This window comes from Pimephales promelas, chromosome 4 (assembly GCF_988280905.1).
Source record: "Pimephales promelas chromosome 4, fPimPro1.hap1.1, whole genome shotgun sequence".
Lineage (NCBI taxonomy): Eukaryota > Metazoa > Chordata > Actinopteri > Cypriniformes > Leuciscidae > Pimephales > Pimephales promelas.
The window spans coordinates 37,743,247-37,761,170 of record NC_142772.1 but is presented as its reverse complement, the minus strand read 5'-3'; the positions used below and the strand labels follow the sequence as shown (position 1 = coordinate 37,761,170).

General features: G+C 37.1%; 1 protein-coding gene across 2 annotated transcripts; it reads left to right on the top strand.

The window, feature by feature from the left end:
• The first annotated feature begins 26 nt into the window (after positions 1-26).
• On the top strand, positions 27-16,898 carry tpcn1 (two pore segment channel 1). 2 transcript variants are annotated; one of them, XM_089130446.1, is made up of 26 exons: positions 27-489; positions 4,892-5,022; positions 5,128-5,304; positions 6,638-6,751; positions 6,892-7,022; positions 7,231-7,354; positions 7,450-7,508; positions 7,870-7,969; positions 8,087-8,203; positions 8,311-8,435; positions 8,533-8,581; positions 8,681-8,744; positions 8,906-8,950; positions 9,400-9,456; positions 9,632-9,685; positions 9,799-9,871; positions 9,958-10,065; positions 10,491-10,562; positions 10,645-10,734; positions 11,046-11,161; positions 11,249-11,295; positions 13,411-13,479; positions 13,855-13,951; positions 14,069-14,205; positions 14,311-14,391; positions 14,714-16,898. In XM_089130446.1, the coding sequence occupies exons 1-26, from the start codon at positions 411-413 to the stop codon at positions 14,813-14,815; spliced, it is 2,418 nt and encodes an 805-aa protein (XP_088986572.1). In that variant the 5' UTR covers positions 27-410; the 3' UTR covers positions 14,816-16,898. The 2 variants fall into 2 exon arrangements, with proteins under 2 accessions (XP_088986572.1, XP_088986571.1); XM_089130445.1 differs by lacking the exon at positions 27-489 and adding an exon at positions 4,323-4,799.
• The last annotated feature ends 1,026 nt before the right edge of the window (positions 16,899-17,924 follow it).

The following is a 17,924-nucleotide window of genomic DNA, read 5'->3' as shown; positions in this document are numbered from 1 at the left end:
CGTAAAAAGACGTAACGTCAGATCCTCCTGCTTGACGGCGTCGGTTCTTTTATTTATAATGTTAAAAACGCGATTAAATCGCATTTTTCTGCGTTATAAAGTTTAATTAGTTTATTACTAATTTAGAAAGCAGCTATATACCTTGTACTTGCGATGGCATTTTTTATAACAGCCGACAATAATGACGTAAACAGACAGGCTCTGTTAGTTTTTAATTCTGATTTGTTTATCTTGGACGTCTGTTAAAGTTCAATTAAAACACATTTTAGCATAGACGCACTCAGTTTGGTGTTTAGGGACATTAAAACGGTTTCTGCAACTCGTGTAGTCCAAGTTTCTCTGCAGCAGTGAAAGGTTAACTTAGTTTATTGAAAATAGAGGAAGCTACGTTCCTATCGCCGTTCTGCGGGATGGCGGACGGGGACGACGATGTGCCGCTGATTCTGACCTGGGACGATGCGACCAGCGGGCTCCTGGAGGAAGACGAGCGTGAGTATATGTGTCCTTACTAAGTTACGCCTAATTCAGTTGACGCTTCTTGTGCAGGGTTGTTCGGTCTGTATTTACCTAAGTTTTGCTGGTGCTATACCAGGACTGCGTACAGATCTTTAACCGGCTTTAAGCCCTCTTGTAAAGATCTGTCACCGGTTTGGTGCGCAGCATCCTTTATGAATTCTGTCATTGGCCCCTCTCTCTCTCCTTGGTTTTGTCTGAGCTGTCAGATACTGTAAAGCAGAGAGTTTGAAACTTTCCAAGGGCCAATTGTTGCAAATATAATGTTATAAATCCTGCCGAATTAGCTGTATATATTCTAGTATGCTATAAATAGAAGTATTTTAAGCGTGATATTGCAAAGACAACATCAATCGCTTTGATATCTCACTGGTAACAATTAGTGAACTCAAAAGAACAATAGCCCTATAAACATCATTTATAAAATTCTCTATAGACTCCCTATAGTTCCCTGGTGTCAGAACCGACATTTGAAGACTTCTGCTGTTGGGTGTCAGTTAATTATCAGTGATTAACTGTAATAGTCTTACAGAACTGTTGATTATTAGACTTCGCTGAGATAAGTTACTACAGGCGCAGCTGTTCTACATGAAACCTGCTGATCTTTAACCCCCAGACTTCCATCATGTGACAGTGGATAACTCTAGAGGGCTTGGCAGTCAAACCTTTTCGTCATTGTTGACTACATTACTGACATTGCTAATGCGCTGGAAGATGATTTAGGCCTTAATAATTGTAGGCCTTCTGCATTGGCACAATTTACGGTTTTAGTACTGCTAAAGCATGGCTGTTTTCCCCCCACACTGCTTTATAAAAGCATTTCTAATGTTGAATTTAATTTCATCAGTGTGTGCCAGCTGTCATCAGTGGTGGATCTTGTTATAGAGGAGTGTGGGATTGCTAGACTTAATCATGATGCCATCACACAAAATATCTCTTTGATGTGTGAATGTGAATGATTTTCATATTGTATCCAGTTTTCACTTGGAAGTGAACATTATCTGCTACACATACAGATATCAGCAGTTCTTTAAAACACACACACACACAAATAAGTTTATAAAGTAAATCTATTCGGCTTGACAGCCATACATTTGAAGGCAGTTTTGTTGAATTGTGTTACATGTGGCATCTTTCACTCTAAAAAACAGATTTGCTATTGGATACAGATTGCTTATAGTGCTATTTGGCTTATGTTGTTCTTAAAGTCCCCGTGAACCGGAAGTTGCAAAAGATTTTTCTCCAGTGCTGTGACGTATTTCCAAGTGAAACGGAATATTGAACAGAGGGCAGGGTTTTACTCTAGCGCTCCTCCTCTCCATCTCTCGCTCATAGCAAACTAACGGTTTGAGGGGAGTGGTTAAGCGTTTCCCCACCCAAGTTGTGAAACCTACGTCATCAGAAAAAGAAACCGTTCCAGACCGGAAGTAACTTTTCAGATTTTGATTAAAGATTACGAAGGTAAAACATTTTTTAAATATATTTTTACTTGCACGGATTAATTGTTCACCACAAGACTAGTAATATGCGCTAACAAAGTAAATAGGTTCAATTTTGATTTCACGGGGACTTTAAGGCGTCTTTACACAGCTGAGTTAAGGCTAAGTGTGTCTGCTCAAAATGCAGTCTAAAGTAGCAATTTAGCTTAAAAGCCAGACTAATTTATGCCTGCTCTCACCCACCTCAGGCCCTAGAATCAAAGTTGTAATTTTGGTGTAATGCCATTTATGCCACCTCTGATCAGCATTAAACCTTAGACTTAGGCCATTTTGAAAGTGCTTCTGTGACACATTTGCACTTTGCAGTGTAAATTTAAGGGAAATAATCTAATTAAAAGGCTCTTTTACACTGCAGAGTTAATGCTCTGTGCCTGCTCAATTCTGTGTAAAGACCAGACATCGTGCTGCATAAGTATACCGTTGAAATTGCTTTGTAAATGCATCTATGCCACTTCTGAGCAGCATTCAAAAGTCTGTAAAGACACCTAAATGCCACTTCAGAAGCGCATCTGTGACACCTTCGCAGTGTAGATTCAGCAAATGTGCTGTGTTCAGAACTGTGAGACTTTTGGTGTGAATGGTTTAAAAATGACAGGAGAGATGCTGCGCTCTAGTGCTCTTGTGTGGTATTGCATTTTGGTGAAAACATTAACAAACATTATGTGAATCAATGTTTTTGGGTAAGGACACTGTGAAGTACTTTCACTTTAAGAGTGAAGTATTCAAAAACCCCAACGATCATGTGTTCAAGTGTCCAATGCAGCAGCATACCAGCTTTTGTACCTCTCTCCCACACACACACACACACACACACACACACACACACACACACACACACACACACACACACACAGAGAGAGACAGAGGAGTTAAAGTGCTGTGTCAGCCTATGGCAAATACAACAGTGTGGCCCCCTCTCCACTCCCATCTGGCACACACACAGTCCATGGCCTTGTGTCAAAACTGTGTGGTAGTGATGAGCGCTGGACGCGTGAATATTTTGAGGACCTGAATGGAAATTGTAGCGCTCTTTTGGGATTTGACATGTTCATTTAGTTAGCCATTAAGAAAAAAACAACATAAGGACACGGTCTTTTTGGTTCCTGGACAGCTGTCTCTTAATTTATGAGGAAAGAAGAAGCTGATGGGAATATCAGATGCCTGCTTTCTCATTCTGCCTCAAGCTGCTATCTCAAAATGTTTGTCATTGTCATGCTGAAGATTGTTTGGATATTTGAAATCTCTGATCATTAGTTCGGCTTTGTTTCTTTGTGTTTGAAGGAAATCTGGAACTGGACTGAAAAGAAAACTGCTATCAGTGCTGTCTCTCTTGTTCGCTCTTGCTCTGCCAGGAACTTATTGATCAGACAGACACAGAGCAAAACCCACACTGTTGTTGTCATGTGCGTACTCAATAAGAGCTGTTTACAATGAACTGATCGGCAATGGAGTAACTCATTCAATCAGCTTGTGTTTGGTCAAACTAAAAGCTCTTAGTGTTTTTGATTTAATCGGTAAGGCATTCATTTACCAGGCTTTGCCCTGACAGATCGTTTAAAAGGGTGTTAGTGGATTAAATGTTATATTCATTGCTTACAGAGAAGCAATGGTAAGTATAAATCGAAAAAATGAATTGAAACTTTTTACTTCCCTTTGAGTCAAATGAGGCTCTCAGTTTGGTAGATTTGTTCAGCTCTCAAAGGACTGCTGCGTTTTTGAGCTTGGAGGAAAAAATCACTAAAATGGACACTGTAAATAGAGAAAATTGCATTAGAAACAAAAGATGACACGGAAGAGAGGAGGCTATGACAGAGAGATTGAAGAACTGATGGGAGAGATTTCAAGATTTCAAAGGACATTCTCACTGTGTTTGGGCCTGATGCTTAAGAAAATCCACTGGACTATCTATTCAACTGCTGGGTTACACTGTGATCTTGGAACCATCAACAGTGTTTCCTTCCCACATATCCTGTGAAAGAGAGGGGAAAAGTGCAGAGTGGAATCCTTTTGGAATATCGAGCTATTTGGGATTCAACAGTCCAGCCAGTGTTTTGGGAAGCAGTTCTGAAGTGCATTTGTTCACATTTCATTCACATTTGATTTATTTTTTTTTTTCGGTATTTGATTGTCTTTGAATGTCTAAATATTGTTGATGTTATTGAAAGCAGACCTAATCTAATTCTTCACTTTTCTATAAAATTGTCTAATCAAATTTTATATATATATATATATATATATATATATATATATATATATATATATATATATATATATATAAGTAAAACTTGGATCCTCTTTTGTGGATATTTCTTATGTTTTTGCCAGCAAAAGAGACATTTTTGTGTAATTTATTGGTTATTTTTAGCATTAATAGCATTTTTTTGTCTTTCTTAACAAATGTTACATTCAAATGAATGTTTGAAGGTGCTGAGAGAGATATTTTGAGTTTTAAAGTAGCGTTTGGCCTGATTTGACTTGAGTTTTCCTGGAAACTGTGTCGTCTTTGGAGGAATCGTGAGCTTAACCACAGGATTCTGTTCTGCTTTTGGACTGTTGGCCACAGCAGCTGGCACAATGAAACTCACATGTTCGAGTCCATTGTTTATAATTAACCCTTGCGGCGCTAAAGTGCTTGACCAGTGACATGCTCTCTGTCTGACTACTGGGACGTGGGGCCGATCACAGCGGCTGCTATGGAAATCAGTTGCACTGTTGACAACATGACTGCACTAACACATGATAGGCCAGTCCAAACATCCTCGTTCTGCCAGCAGTTTCCGTCTGTCGGTATGCTATTGAAATGTGTTGATCAACTGTGAATGCTTATTTTATATTGAGAAATCATTTTTACTATATATATTTTTTCTTTCTCTATACAGATGCGGCAGGAAATTATGATGTTGTGAATAATGTTGTCATACCGACCCCTGGACCACCAGACCCAAGAGCCCAGAATTCTTTGCGGCAGAGTTGGGAAATGAACTACCAGGAAGCAGCAATATATCTGCAGGTCATCTTTTGAACTTCCAATGAAGCACCTAAATAGATGATCATAAACACACACTCAGGGCTGATAATAATTCTTCCTTTCCCATTTGTCTGTGTTTGTCCTCAGGAGGGAGAGAATAATGACAAGTTTTTCACTCATCCACGAAGTGCCCACGCGCTCAGCGCCTACCTGTTTGCTCACAATCACCTTTTCTATGTGATGGAGCTGCTGACTGCGCTGTTACTCATGCTACTGTCCCTCTCAGAGGCCCCTGCCGTCCCCTTCCTGCGCTTGGACGTCTATGTATGTGACTTCTAATTGCACTGTGTGCATACACAACCATTGCACACTGAATCCGTAATTCACGTTTGAAATTTTTCACACGTTAAAAAATAAATACGACCTCATGTCATTGTCAATCACGTTTGGGCACTGCCTCCGAAACTTTTGCCCGTCATAAAATAAATCGTATCGGTTTGATTTTCTGCATTTTTCGCATTCGTAGCAAGCAGTTTGAATGGTGTTTTGACAATTCAGAGCCACTGAATCACGAATGGAATGGAAAAAATCTCGGACTCTGTGTGCAAGGGCCTTAAGATTTGAGAAGAAAAATTAATTTGTTATTTAGCAAGGATGCATTAAATTGATCAGAAGGGGCAGTAAAGACTTCTACATTGATACAAAATGAGTCTAATTCAAATAAATGCTTTTATTTAGAAATTTATATTAATTGAAGAGACCTGAATTGTTTTTCGTTTTCTACTGATTCTAATAAGAAATGTTTCTTGACCACCAAATCAGCATACTGAAGTAATAACTGCTGAAAAATCAGCTTTGCCCTCAGGAATATTGAAATTACATTTTGAAATGTATTAAAGCAGGAAACAGATATTTTAAGTTATAATAATAATAAATTGTAATAATATTTCACAATATTATGCTTTTTACTGTATTTTTATTTCAAATAAATGCAGCCTTGGTAATCATAAGACACTTATTTGGAAAAACATTCAAAAATCTTACAGAGTACTGACCCCAAACTTTTGAAAGGTTGTGTATGTGTGTAAAGCCATACTGAGACAGGACTTGTTTCTCATTTGGACATCTATAGATTTGCATGGCTCCTCATTGATAAAAGTCATGCATTTGGATGCCGTTTTCTTTTTTTTTTTTTCTATCTTATGAAACAACGGGCTGCTCACATGGTCGTATGATTGACTTCGGTAAATAAAATGTCATATGCTTGGAATAAAAATAAATTCATATTTATTTTTAGTAATAGAAATATCCTATTTATTATTTGGTTATTTAAATATGTTTAAAAATAGGAAAATAGACATGCTATAGTTGGATTGCTTTTCTGTAATGCATTTTATCTCTCAAAATGATGATGTAATTTAAAAAAAACAGCAGTTAATTCGGCCAGGGATTTTTATGTGGGTTTTGGAAGAGAAACAGACATTCTGGATTCGGATGGCAATAAAATCACAGACAACTCCCTGCAAATGTTGAACATGCCTTACGTCCCCATCAGAAACAATTACCGTCCAGACAAGGCTAATGCCTTTGTAAAACAAATTTGTATGCTTGTGGATTTCGATTATATGAATAAGACTTCATACTTTGTTCTTATCAGATTCATGCGACACTGGAGTTATTGGCATTGGCGTTGGTGGCATTTGAGTTGGGTATGAAGCTCCGATGGCTTGGCTTTTACACCTTTATACAGCATAAAAGGACCATGGTGAAGGTGTGTGTCGATTTTGTAATAGACTATGTATATTTAAAATGGTATATGTTTTCCTCTTTGTAGATTCATAGACTCATATTCACAGAAGTTCAGCTCAAGATTCCTTCCTGATATCCTCTCTGGATTTGTGTGCATTTCAGACGTGTGTCCTGTTTCTTCAATTCATCGAGGCGATTGTGGTCTTAGTCCGGCAGACATCTCACCTGCGTGTGACGAGAGCCCTGCGACCGATCTTTTTGGTGGACTGCCGTTACTGTGGAGCCGTTCGCAGGCATATTATTATTTATTAAATTAAAAGTTTTTTATTCTATTGCTGTTTCTGAGATCTTATAAAAGCAATAAGCTGCTTGAGGTTGTGCGTTACACCGATTTTGCCTAAAATCCACTTTAACATTAGGAAATTTCTGCACAGCATGTCCTTGACTGGATACATTGTAGTGATATTCTGACACTATATCTCTATTTCTGTCTTCCCTCAGAAACCTGAGGCAGATATTTCAGTCTCTTCCTCCCTTCATTGATATTCTTCTGCTGTTGCTTTTCTTCATGGTCATCTTTGCCATCCTGGGATTTTGCTTGTTCTCAGGCAACTCAGCTGACCCGGTTAGTGCATCACAGTCACACACACTCACCTTTATGTTCCACATTTTTCTCTATCACACGTACAAACTCAGGAAGACTTCTCTTTCTCTCTACAGTATTTTAGCACACTTGAGAACAGCATTGTGAGTCTGTTCGTCCTTCTGACCACTGCAAAGTAAGTATGTAGCCTCACTGTGGGGCACACATCCTGGCTAAGATAACATGACCCTGAGTCTCAGTGGGGTTGTTTTATGTCTTCCTGTAACGGAGCTAGTAAAACAAATGTTATCAGTTCAAAAACACATGGAGTTTTTTTAACTAGAGAATTTCTCAGATCCTCTGTTATCATTATGCCCTTGAGCAACGTACTTAACCCCAGGTTGCTACATTCAGACTGTCACTGTTAAAAATGTAGTAATAGTCAATATCAATAAGAGGGTGTTTGCTAAATGATTTATAGTAAACTATTCATCTATAAAGACCTCAGAGTCGTTAGTAGATTTACAAGTTTTTTTTTCATCTTTTTTCTTCACTAGTTTTCCAGATGTGATGATGCCAGCATATTCGAAGAATCGTTGGTCATGCATTTTCTTCATTGTGTATCTGTCCATCGAGCTCTACTTCATCATGAATCTGGTCAGTAATGGACAACATCAGATCTGTTTGTTATAATGTATTCATTTTTGGAATGGTCTTTTGGGGCAGCCTGAACTAGCCTTTACCTTGAGTTTGCTATTCTTTTTTGCCTCTCAGCTCCTGGCAGTAGTTTTTGACACCTTTAATGGAGTCGAGAAGATGAAATTCAAATCTCTGCTTTTACACAAGCGATCTGCCATGGAGCACGCTTTCCAGCTGCTGCTTAGTCGGCAGGTGAGATTTATTCAGATAACGCTCTTTGTTTTCCCATGTTTTTTAGCCTTGTTTACTTTGTGAATGAAAGTGAATGTGATTAATCTGCATGTGTGTCTTTTATTTAGAGGCCAGATGGAGTTTCTTTGAAGCAGTTTGATGGACTGATGCGATTCTATCGTCCACGAATGACTGCACGGGATCGCTTTCTCACCTTCAAAGCCCTCAACTATTCAGACGCAACCATGCTGAGGTACATACACATGCTCACAAGTGCATACACGTACATTCTTTTGATTTTTTTTGAATAGATGATGAGTTTTTAAGGTGTATTTGTGCTTGTGTTTTAGTCTCCAGGACTTTTATAAATTTTATGAAGTGATTGGGCTCAAATGGAAGGTCAGATTTTACACACCGTCACACAATGATTATACTTCCAGCGTGTATGTTAAACCCTCTTGAGCCAGAACATCTGGTGTGTGTATGTGTGTGTTGCAGGCTCGACGGAGTGGGGAGTACTGGTTTGATGATCTTCCTCGCACAGCATTCCTCATTTTCAAAGGTTTTAAAGGCTTCCTTGTCATTTTAATTTAATTTCTATTAGTTACAGTATTTTACACTTAATGATCTGCTCAGAATGACCAGGTACATTTATGATTAGTTGGCATCAAATATTTATCTACCGTAATATTTTTTATGATCATTATTCTTTTTTTTTAACAGGAATGAATTTACTTGTGAAATCCAAAGCTTTTCAATATGCAATGTGTAAGTTATATTTCTTAAATACTGTGTTATATGCTCTACCCCTTTAGATATTAACATACAATACCTGATCAGAATACATTCTCTTTGAAACCAGTTTGCTTCTGGGTTAATAGAAAAATGTGTATTTTAAAAATTCATATTTGTCAGATATTCTCTTAATACCTCCTAGTACCTCTTATATTATAATATACTGTACAGATTGTGGTCTCTAACGCTCACCAAGGCTGCATTTATTTGACCAAAGATACAGTAAAACGTATTGTTTTTTGTTACAATATAAATGTCTTTAACTTTTGACCAATTTAATTCATCCTTGCTTAATAAAAGTATTAATTTTGCTTAAACACAGACACCAAACTTTTAAATTGTAGTAGTTTCTTGCGCTTGCACTATATTCATTCCAATATTTCTAAAAATAATGTCTGTTTTTCATTATTGACCTGTAACAGATCTGGTAGTAGCAATTAATGGCATCTGGATCCTAGTGGAGACAAACATGGTAAATGGTAAGATCTGCTTTAGTAATGTAATGTAACAGTAGGACATGCAGTGCAGCTGTGTTGCAGTTCTAGATAATTCTATGAATTCACCATGAATTCACCGTGAATTCATAGAATTAACAGTTTTCTCTGTGTGAATCCAATTGAATTTGGCTCTCAGGGAGCTCTTCTCTCCTCACAGATGGTGTCTCATGGACTCACGTTGTCCCTTTGAGTTACATTATTTTCCTCACAAGTAAGTGGAAATTATTTCAAATGAAATCATTAGTAAATCCAAATGTCAATGTTTTAATGAATATGCATACCATTTGCATTTTTTCCCCCTGCTGATATGTCTGTGGAATGAAGTTTATGGAATTGAGGTCTTGTTGAAGATCACAGGCCTTGGTCCAATGACATATTTCAGCTCAGGATGGAACCTGTAGGTACACACACGTACACTCATATAAGCACTAACACACACACATTCAAACTGCCTCATTGTTATGTGTGTGCTTCTTTTTCCAGCTTTGATTTTTCAGTAACAGTATTTGCCTTTCTGGGATTGATTGCTCTGGCCTTTGACATGGAGCCGTTCTACTTCATTGTGGTGTTGAGACCTTTTCAGCTCCTCCGGTGTGTGTACTAATTTTTGTGTTTTGACGTATTTCTGATTTACATATTGTTCTCCCAGAAGTCTTAGACTGAATTGAAAACCTGAAATCAAAAAAATTCGAATTCAAACCTCTCAAAAAACAAAAAACATGACATTTTTTATTTGTTCAACTTTCAGGCAAATTGTTATCCTTGTTAAGCAATTTATTGCGTTATATTAAAAACCAATCAGTTAAGAAAAATGCCAAATTTGTACCCCATTGTAGATAACATCTGCAGTGTAATAACTTTTAACTCTGTCAGTGTCTTTAACTCTGTCATTTTGTGTGAATCATTAAATATCTTTTTTATAATTTATATTTTCATCAATCATAGCTGATATAACTGAAACAGACATTTTCCATATTTAACAGTTTCATAGTATTTTTTTCTTATTTCTTGTCAAGGTTGTTTAAAATTAAACAGCGCTATCGTAATGTTCTGGACACAATGTTTGAACTGTTCCCGCGTATGGCCAGGTACAGAAATAATAATCCATGTCAGCTCATTAGTCACAGATGAAGGATCTTCTCTCTCTCATAACACTCTCTGTCTCTATAGTCTAGGTCTGACTCTGATTATCTTCTATTATTCTTTTGCCATCGTTGGAATGGAGTTTTTTGCTGGGGTTGTTTATCCGAACTGCTGCAAGTAGGTCCCTTTAATCATCATAAATGTATTTCTTTTGCAAAAATCAAAATTGACTGAACATCACCTTGAACGTATGCAGTTTATAAATGTAAGATGATCTACTACTGCTGTCCTGTTACATAATGAAAGAATAGTTCACCTCGAAATGAAATCATTTACTTGCCCTTGTGTTATTTCAAGTGTGGTGTGTGCAACACAGAAAATGATATTTTAAAGAATGTTTATGAAAGTACAAGATGGCCAGTAGATGCCAAGCTACAAAAACAATTGAGTAGTGGTGTGTTCAATGGTATGTTCTCTGTCTCTTAAAGGAATAGCACAGTTGCTGACTCGTATCGCCAGATAAATGTGACCATTGGCAACCGAACCGTGGTTGAAGAGGGATATTACTATCTCAATAACTTCAATAACATCCTAAGCAGCTTTGGTATGTGCAGCACTCCACACTCCTCTCACTTCAGTGTATAACTTTGTGTAATTTGTAACTGAGTGTTTTTTCTCTTCCATGTTTCAGTCACTCTTTTTGAGCTAACAGTGGTGAACAACTGGTACATCACAATGGTGAGTGTAAATGCACATCTCCTTTTTATTGGAATTAACCCTCTGATTATCTTCTTTTGTGTCTATACTAGTTATATTTGGGGTCTCCCGGGACCCCAGACAATAACATTTAATTTTGTAACAGAATAAAAAGTTATTTAAAAAAAATAATAATAATTTTACTCTGATTATTAATGTTTTTACTCAACATTTGTGCAGTTTTTATATCTATAAATAAAAAAATAAAGAAATAAATATTAATTTTTTTATTTTTTTATTTTTTATTTTTTTTTTACAAATGAAACAGCATTTTATGTAAAATTCACTTATAAAAGACCCAGATTTCTAACTTTCCTTCATGGAGATAACATGGATAATTTTACATGGTTTAATGTAAAGGCCAATTTATACTTCTGCGTAGGGTGCGCGCAGTAGGTACGGCGTAGCATACGCACAGACGCGTCCCATAGCGCGTACCCTTCGCCGTCGCCTGACGCGCACCTCCTCAAAAATGTAACTACACGTCGCTGCGACGCGGACCGCAAGATCGGTAATTGGTCGGCTTGGTAGCATCACATTTCCTCCTACGCATTTCCGCACGTACCTTCTCACGCATTTCCACCACTGTCTATGATTTCCACACGTACCATCTCCTCCGACATCTTCTCTCATTTCTGCCTTTCAGTTTTAGTAATTTCACTAAAATGAACTGTTTTTCCACCTCAATAAGCTCCAACTCCAACATGATCCGCTCTCTTTCAGTCGATATTGCTTGTAGTAACCTAGCCGCGAGGAATCTAAACACAGTGGAACATTAAAACCCTCCGCCGCCAACTAGCGTTTTGGAGCAGTACTGCAGGGCATTCAAGACCTGAACGCAGAAGTATAAATGCTCACAACGGCGTCGCCTACGTGCGTAGCCAACGCCGTACACTACGGCGTACCATCGAGGCAGAAGTATAAATTGGCCTTAAGATTTGCAGCCATTTTTTGGAAAATGTAGTAAAAAAAAAATCACTTTAACCACTAGATGGCTATAGAGCTCCATTATATGCTATTTGACAAATCAAAATACATCTTCACAAGTTTTTCCAGTTGGATTCATATCTAAATATTCTAAAATCACAATTATAACAAAACAAAAAAAACTTTTGTCAGAGTTTAGCATTTTTTGCACTGACCCATTTTTTTCAATAATGTTACATTATGATTAGAATCAAACCTGAACAAAATGTTACAAAGAGAATTGTTGGAGTCTTTAGATTTTATCATTTATTGCAATCATCTGTTTTTAATATAATTCTACAATTTTAATCAACATGTCAGTTACTAACTGTAACAGAACAGAAACGAACAGTTATATTACATATTGAGTAAAAAATACATGACATGAGCATCAAAATGCAATGAACTGAACAGCAATAACAAATGATCAAATAGAGCATTAAAAAAATAAATTTAGTTAAAAAAACAGTGAATGGGCGGAAAAAAAATCGAACAACTACGAACAATAATTGGTGGTCTCATCTCATACAGTCTCGTTTACCATGCACTGCAGGTGTTTATGCGTCAGTGCACTGCAGGCAGTATTCATAGTATAGCCTTACAAATGTATTCCTGTGTGTGTTTCTGTGTGTGCACGCATTGTGGATGTTTTTTGCATTGTTAGAAGTGTGCCACTTTATTTCTGTCTATGTGTTCTGCGTTGTTTCTGATTCTGATGATGAATTTTGTATATTTACTATGCGGGGTCTCCAGGGACCCCGAAGACAAGTAGTGTCGCTTAATGCTAACATAAAAACAGATATCATTCCCTTTTTTTTGAGCCGAAGAAAGTTTCATACCATTTGGACAAAAATTTGAGTAAAAGTCATTTGAGGGTTAAAAAGATACCAAAGATAATGAGAGGGTTAAATGTCAGACAGCAGATTGTTGTGTACCTATGTCATTGTAAACAATGAACATTACATTGTTTAAAAGTGTTGTTTTAAATGTGAAGTAATGCTAACATCTCTAAGTGTTTGTGCAGTGTGTGTATGTTTGTAGCAGAAGCCTATGGACCCTATGAGCCAGTCAGTAAATGAGCATCTGTCTGCCATTTGTAGTTCTTGAACACTTTGATCTTTGTTTTCACAGGAAGGTTTGACATCAGAAACTTCTCACTGGACTCGCCTTTATTTCATGACCTTTTACATTGTCACCATGGTAAGGGAATGTGTATGTCGGTAAATCAGGGTTATTATTCCAAACCAAAACAAACAAATTTCAAATAAACCTTCAAATAACAAAAATGATTTTCATATTTTTAGTTAAAATAAAATAAAATGGAAGAAAAACTAAACGAAAATTAGAATAGTAATGTAGTTGCTTAATTAATATTAGACCCAAATTGCATGTTTAAAACTCTTACAATTGTAGAATGATGTTGTTTAGAATGTTATTAAACTATAGAATGTCACACTACTGTTATCAGCTACCCATTTCTATATGTGTGTTATAAACCCGATTTAGTGATATTAATATTTTCTCCCAGCTCTGTGTTGTTTTGAGTGTAAATGCCTGTGTGATTATGTGATGCAGGTAGTCATGACGATAATCGTGGCCTTCATACTGGATGCATTTGTCTTCAGGATGAACTACAGTCGGAAGAACAGAGAGCCGCTGGACGACCCAGAAGGTTCTGAATGAGTCCAGTTCATCCAATGACAAGTGTGACAAAGTCGGTGTGACTGGGACCTATTCCACTGAGATCTAATAATGAGAATGTGTGTGTTTGTGTGTGTATGTGTAATAGATGAAAAGGGGATTGTATTTGAGACAGAGGTGTCTCAGACTGAAGCTCTACAGACTCTGGACTTGTATAAACACACACTGGGCGTCACCAACCTAAGCTCACTGCAGGACATGTGTGTGGCTCTGGAGCGTAGCGGGGTGAGTACATGCACACATGTACACGCAGTCTATGTTCAGAGCATTGAATTTTGTTTTGTCATTAGATTAATCGAACTAATGGATCATTTTTGTCTTTGCTCACAGCACTCCTCATTAGTATTTCAGGGTCGAAGGTCACGTACCAAGAGCGACCTCAGCATGAAGATGTACGAGGAGGAGATTCAGGTACTCAAACCTCACATATAGAAACGCATGGTAAAGCCACACTTTTGAATTTGCAAAAATGTAGCGTTGTGGTCATAATGTTAATTTGAACCTTTTATTGGAAGTTTTAATTAAAGCACTCCCAAAGAGTTCTCTTATAGGATCAGAAAATTAAATCACGAAAGTTTGAAGTTGTAATCAATCAGACAGCTATTTATAGAAATAATCTTATGTTGTGCTAAGCTATACTTTGATGTCTTTGGTTCAGAATGTTCTGTTTTTCTTTCTTTTTTTAAAGCATAAATTTCCAGATAGGCAAGTGTTTGTTTCTTTTTGTCTGCAGGAATGGTACGAGGAATATTCCAGAACAAACCTTCAGCCTGATGAGACATTCCACAGAGAACTGGACAGCCCTGAAGTCAATGCCTCAAACAGCATTAATTAGCACAACCTCTGAACACTGCTTCAGCGCTACCTAACACACTCACTCATACCTCTGAGGGATCGTAAGACCGTCTTCCTCCCATCAATGGAAAGCACAGGTGTTCCCCATGACCACTACATTCTCCCTTTTCCACATGGAGACCTACAGAAGTTCTTTACTTAAAGCCTTATTCCCCAAAAAACCTTAAGGTTCCATGGCCAATCAGGGAAGCTTGCTGCAGGCCAATCATGTGACATGCACTAGGTCCAGGAACCTTCTTTCTTTATTCCATAAAAATGCACCTCATGACATTTGCCCTTTGGTGGGATCCTGAATGATTCAGACTCTCTCATGGATTTGACAAATGGAGCACAGTGATTGAATGTTTCTGTGGGAGATGAATCAGAACTGAATGTGAGGATTTTAGCACTAAGTGTCTTTCTTCACAGTCTGAGGTATTGCTTAACCAACAGATAAAATATTATAGTAATAAACTAATGCTGTTTTTAAACTAAAGCTGCTTTATGCTGGAACCTTTGGACCTATAGAGAGGCTTATTTTGTTATTATTTATAAATATATACAAGCAGATTAAACGTATGTCCAATGCAGTTAAATGGTTAGTTCTCCCAAAATTGAAAATTCTGTCATTAATTACTCTGCCCCGTGTCGTTCCAAAACTTGTAAGACCTTCATTCATCTTCTGAATACAAATGAAGATCTTTTTGATGAAATCTGAGAGCTTTCTGTCCCTCCTTTGACAGCTACACGACTGACACTTTGACGCTTCAAAAAGTTGGTAACGCTTCCTTTTACTGTACAGTACTTACTGGGTACTTACAGTGTACTTACCTAGAAAGTACTGGCTAATATAAGGTAAGTACATGGAACAGGGGTAGGTTCAGGGTTAGTACTAGTTATTACCCAGTAATTGTAGTTACTAAAATAAGTACATAGTATTTACATAGGTAACTGGACTGTAAAAGGAAGTGTTTCCAAAAAGTTCACAAAGAGTCCAAATTTTCTGAAGAGACTTGATTTCTTTATATTTTGACTAAACCCCTCAATTCATATGGATTAGTTTTACGATCTCTTAATATACTTTTTGAAGTGATAGCTCGTCGAAGTGGTAGCTGCGTAGCTGTCTATTGAGGGACAGAAATCGTTCAGATTTCATCAAAAAGATCTTCATTTGTATTCAGAAGATGAACGAAGGTCTTACGGGTTTGGAACGACACGAGGGTGACAAAATGTTCAATTTTGGGTGAACTAAACCTTTAAGAGTCAAGTATTTTAAAAAAAAAAAGAATGTTTTAATACATTCACTTATTCACTCAATATGGGCTGGTTTCCCAGAAGTGTTAATTTTGGACTGATAAATGTTAGAAAACCAGCCCTGGACCTTTCAGTACATACAAACTATCATCTTTGTCACATATAAAAAAATATTTTATTTCCTTAGTTTGGAGTCAGTATTGTTTTACGCATGCATGAGAGTAACTTTAACAGACCGGTTCAGATAAAATCGAGTTAAAATCACACATTTATTCCACCTACAGTCTGATTTTTTTTTTTTTTTTTTCAGCTTTCCAGAGTAAAAACAAATGTTTAGAAATCTAAATTTTATTTTGTGTAAAACCATAGGTGACAAAGGGAAACCATATAGCTTTGCTTATGGTTTTTTGCAAGGTTCTTCAAAACTGTTATTTATTTATTTACTCTGACTTAAACATATTTTCATGTACATCTCTCTTGTTTGCTGTATTATTTTATATTTTATTAGTTATTTTCTTGATGCTTTTAACAGGGTGAATGCATGCAAATCCTCATATATCATTGTTTACTATAATGTCTAGAGCATCTGACCTGGAGTAAATCATAAATGTGTTCAGGAGGGTCAGTGATTTCATCCCAGTTGGTTGTTTTTTTCACTGTAGGATGTACAGCCTTGATGTTCTAACACAAGGTAACATATTGCATGTGTGAGATCAAACCACACCAGCTCCTCTAATACTGTAGGATTTACCTGTGTTTCTGTTCTTGTACCTCTGTAAATGTATAAACAGCCTAATGACAGGTCTAGTAAATGATACATTTTAATGAAACTTTTTCTTTTTTTTTTTGAATTTGTTTGTTAATAGTTGCTTTTTATATGTATTATGTTATTTGGCTCGTCTTTGTAATTGTTATTATGTTTAATTTCATTCGGACTAAAACAATGTATCTTTTTAGATTTACAGGTAAATGCTTAGTCCAATGAAAGAACCAATCCGATTTTTTTTTTTTTTTTTTTTTGCTGCTGCGAAATTGAACATTTTCATGGGCAATAATAGACCGTAGTAATTTGATTTCGCGTATTTCTCTCACGGAGATTTCGCAACAAATGTTAGTTTAGTCACGCGAATCGCAGCGTGGAAGTGACTTGAGTGAGCTTTATATTGATTCCCTAATGGGACTACCTGCTTAACGGACAAAAAAATGGCATTTTAGCATAGGCATATTATTTAGCAAAAATAATTGATTGGTAATTATTACAATTAATAAAAAATAATCCTCTTACACATGCTCCGAAATACATGCATGATGCACCGATTTTTCATTTACTATTTCGACAGGCATGTAGTAGGCCGCTAAGCAAAACTTGCTGCATTAACGTTATATTTTGGGCTTGTAAATAGGCTACTTGTCTATCTCTGCTTCTTCCCTGAGAGTGTAAAACAACAGCAGGTACCTTACACAGCTTTATATTAACAGTAACTTAGGCCAACACGCAGTTAAAAGTTTATCACGATTGTCTTCTCAGAGTAACGTTAGGCCTATTGAGAATGAGGAGTCACGTGCCTATTTGGGCGGGGTCTGAGCCGGTCGGCCATGATGGTAGGTGACGCAATCGGTTACCAGGGTTTTTATCGGTTTTTAACGCAGCAGTTACTTCCAGGCATGGTAAAACAGTGCGGTATTGCGAGAAACTCCTCTACTACCGAGCTAAAAACACACGTAATCAATACTGTTTTGTCGTGGGAATCCTACCAACATGGCGGAAAGGGGAGGGGCACTGTAAAATGACGTCAACTCCTCATTCTCAATAATACTGAGGCAACTGCCAGTTATTATCGTCATTTAATCATCAA

Bases quoted from the DNA above. Each gene is read 5' to 3' on its own strand.
- tpcn1 (XM_089130445.1), top strand. From the start codon at position 4,706: ATGGAAATCAGTTGCACTGTTGACAACATGACTGCACTAACACATGAT. The intron at 7,509-7,869 runs GTAAGTATGTAG...TTTCTTCACTAG, and splicing joins GTCCTTCTGACCACTGCAAA to TTTTCCAGATGTGATGATGC. The intron at 13,952-14,068 runs GTTCTGAATGAG...TATGTGTAATAG, and splicing joins GCCGCTGGACGACCCAGAAG to ATGAAAAGGGGATTGTATTT.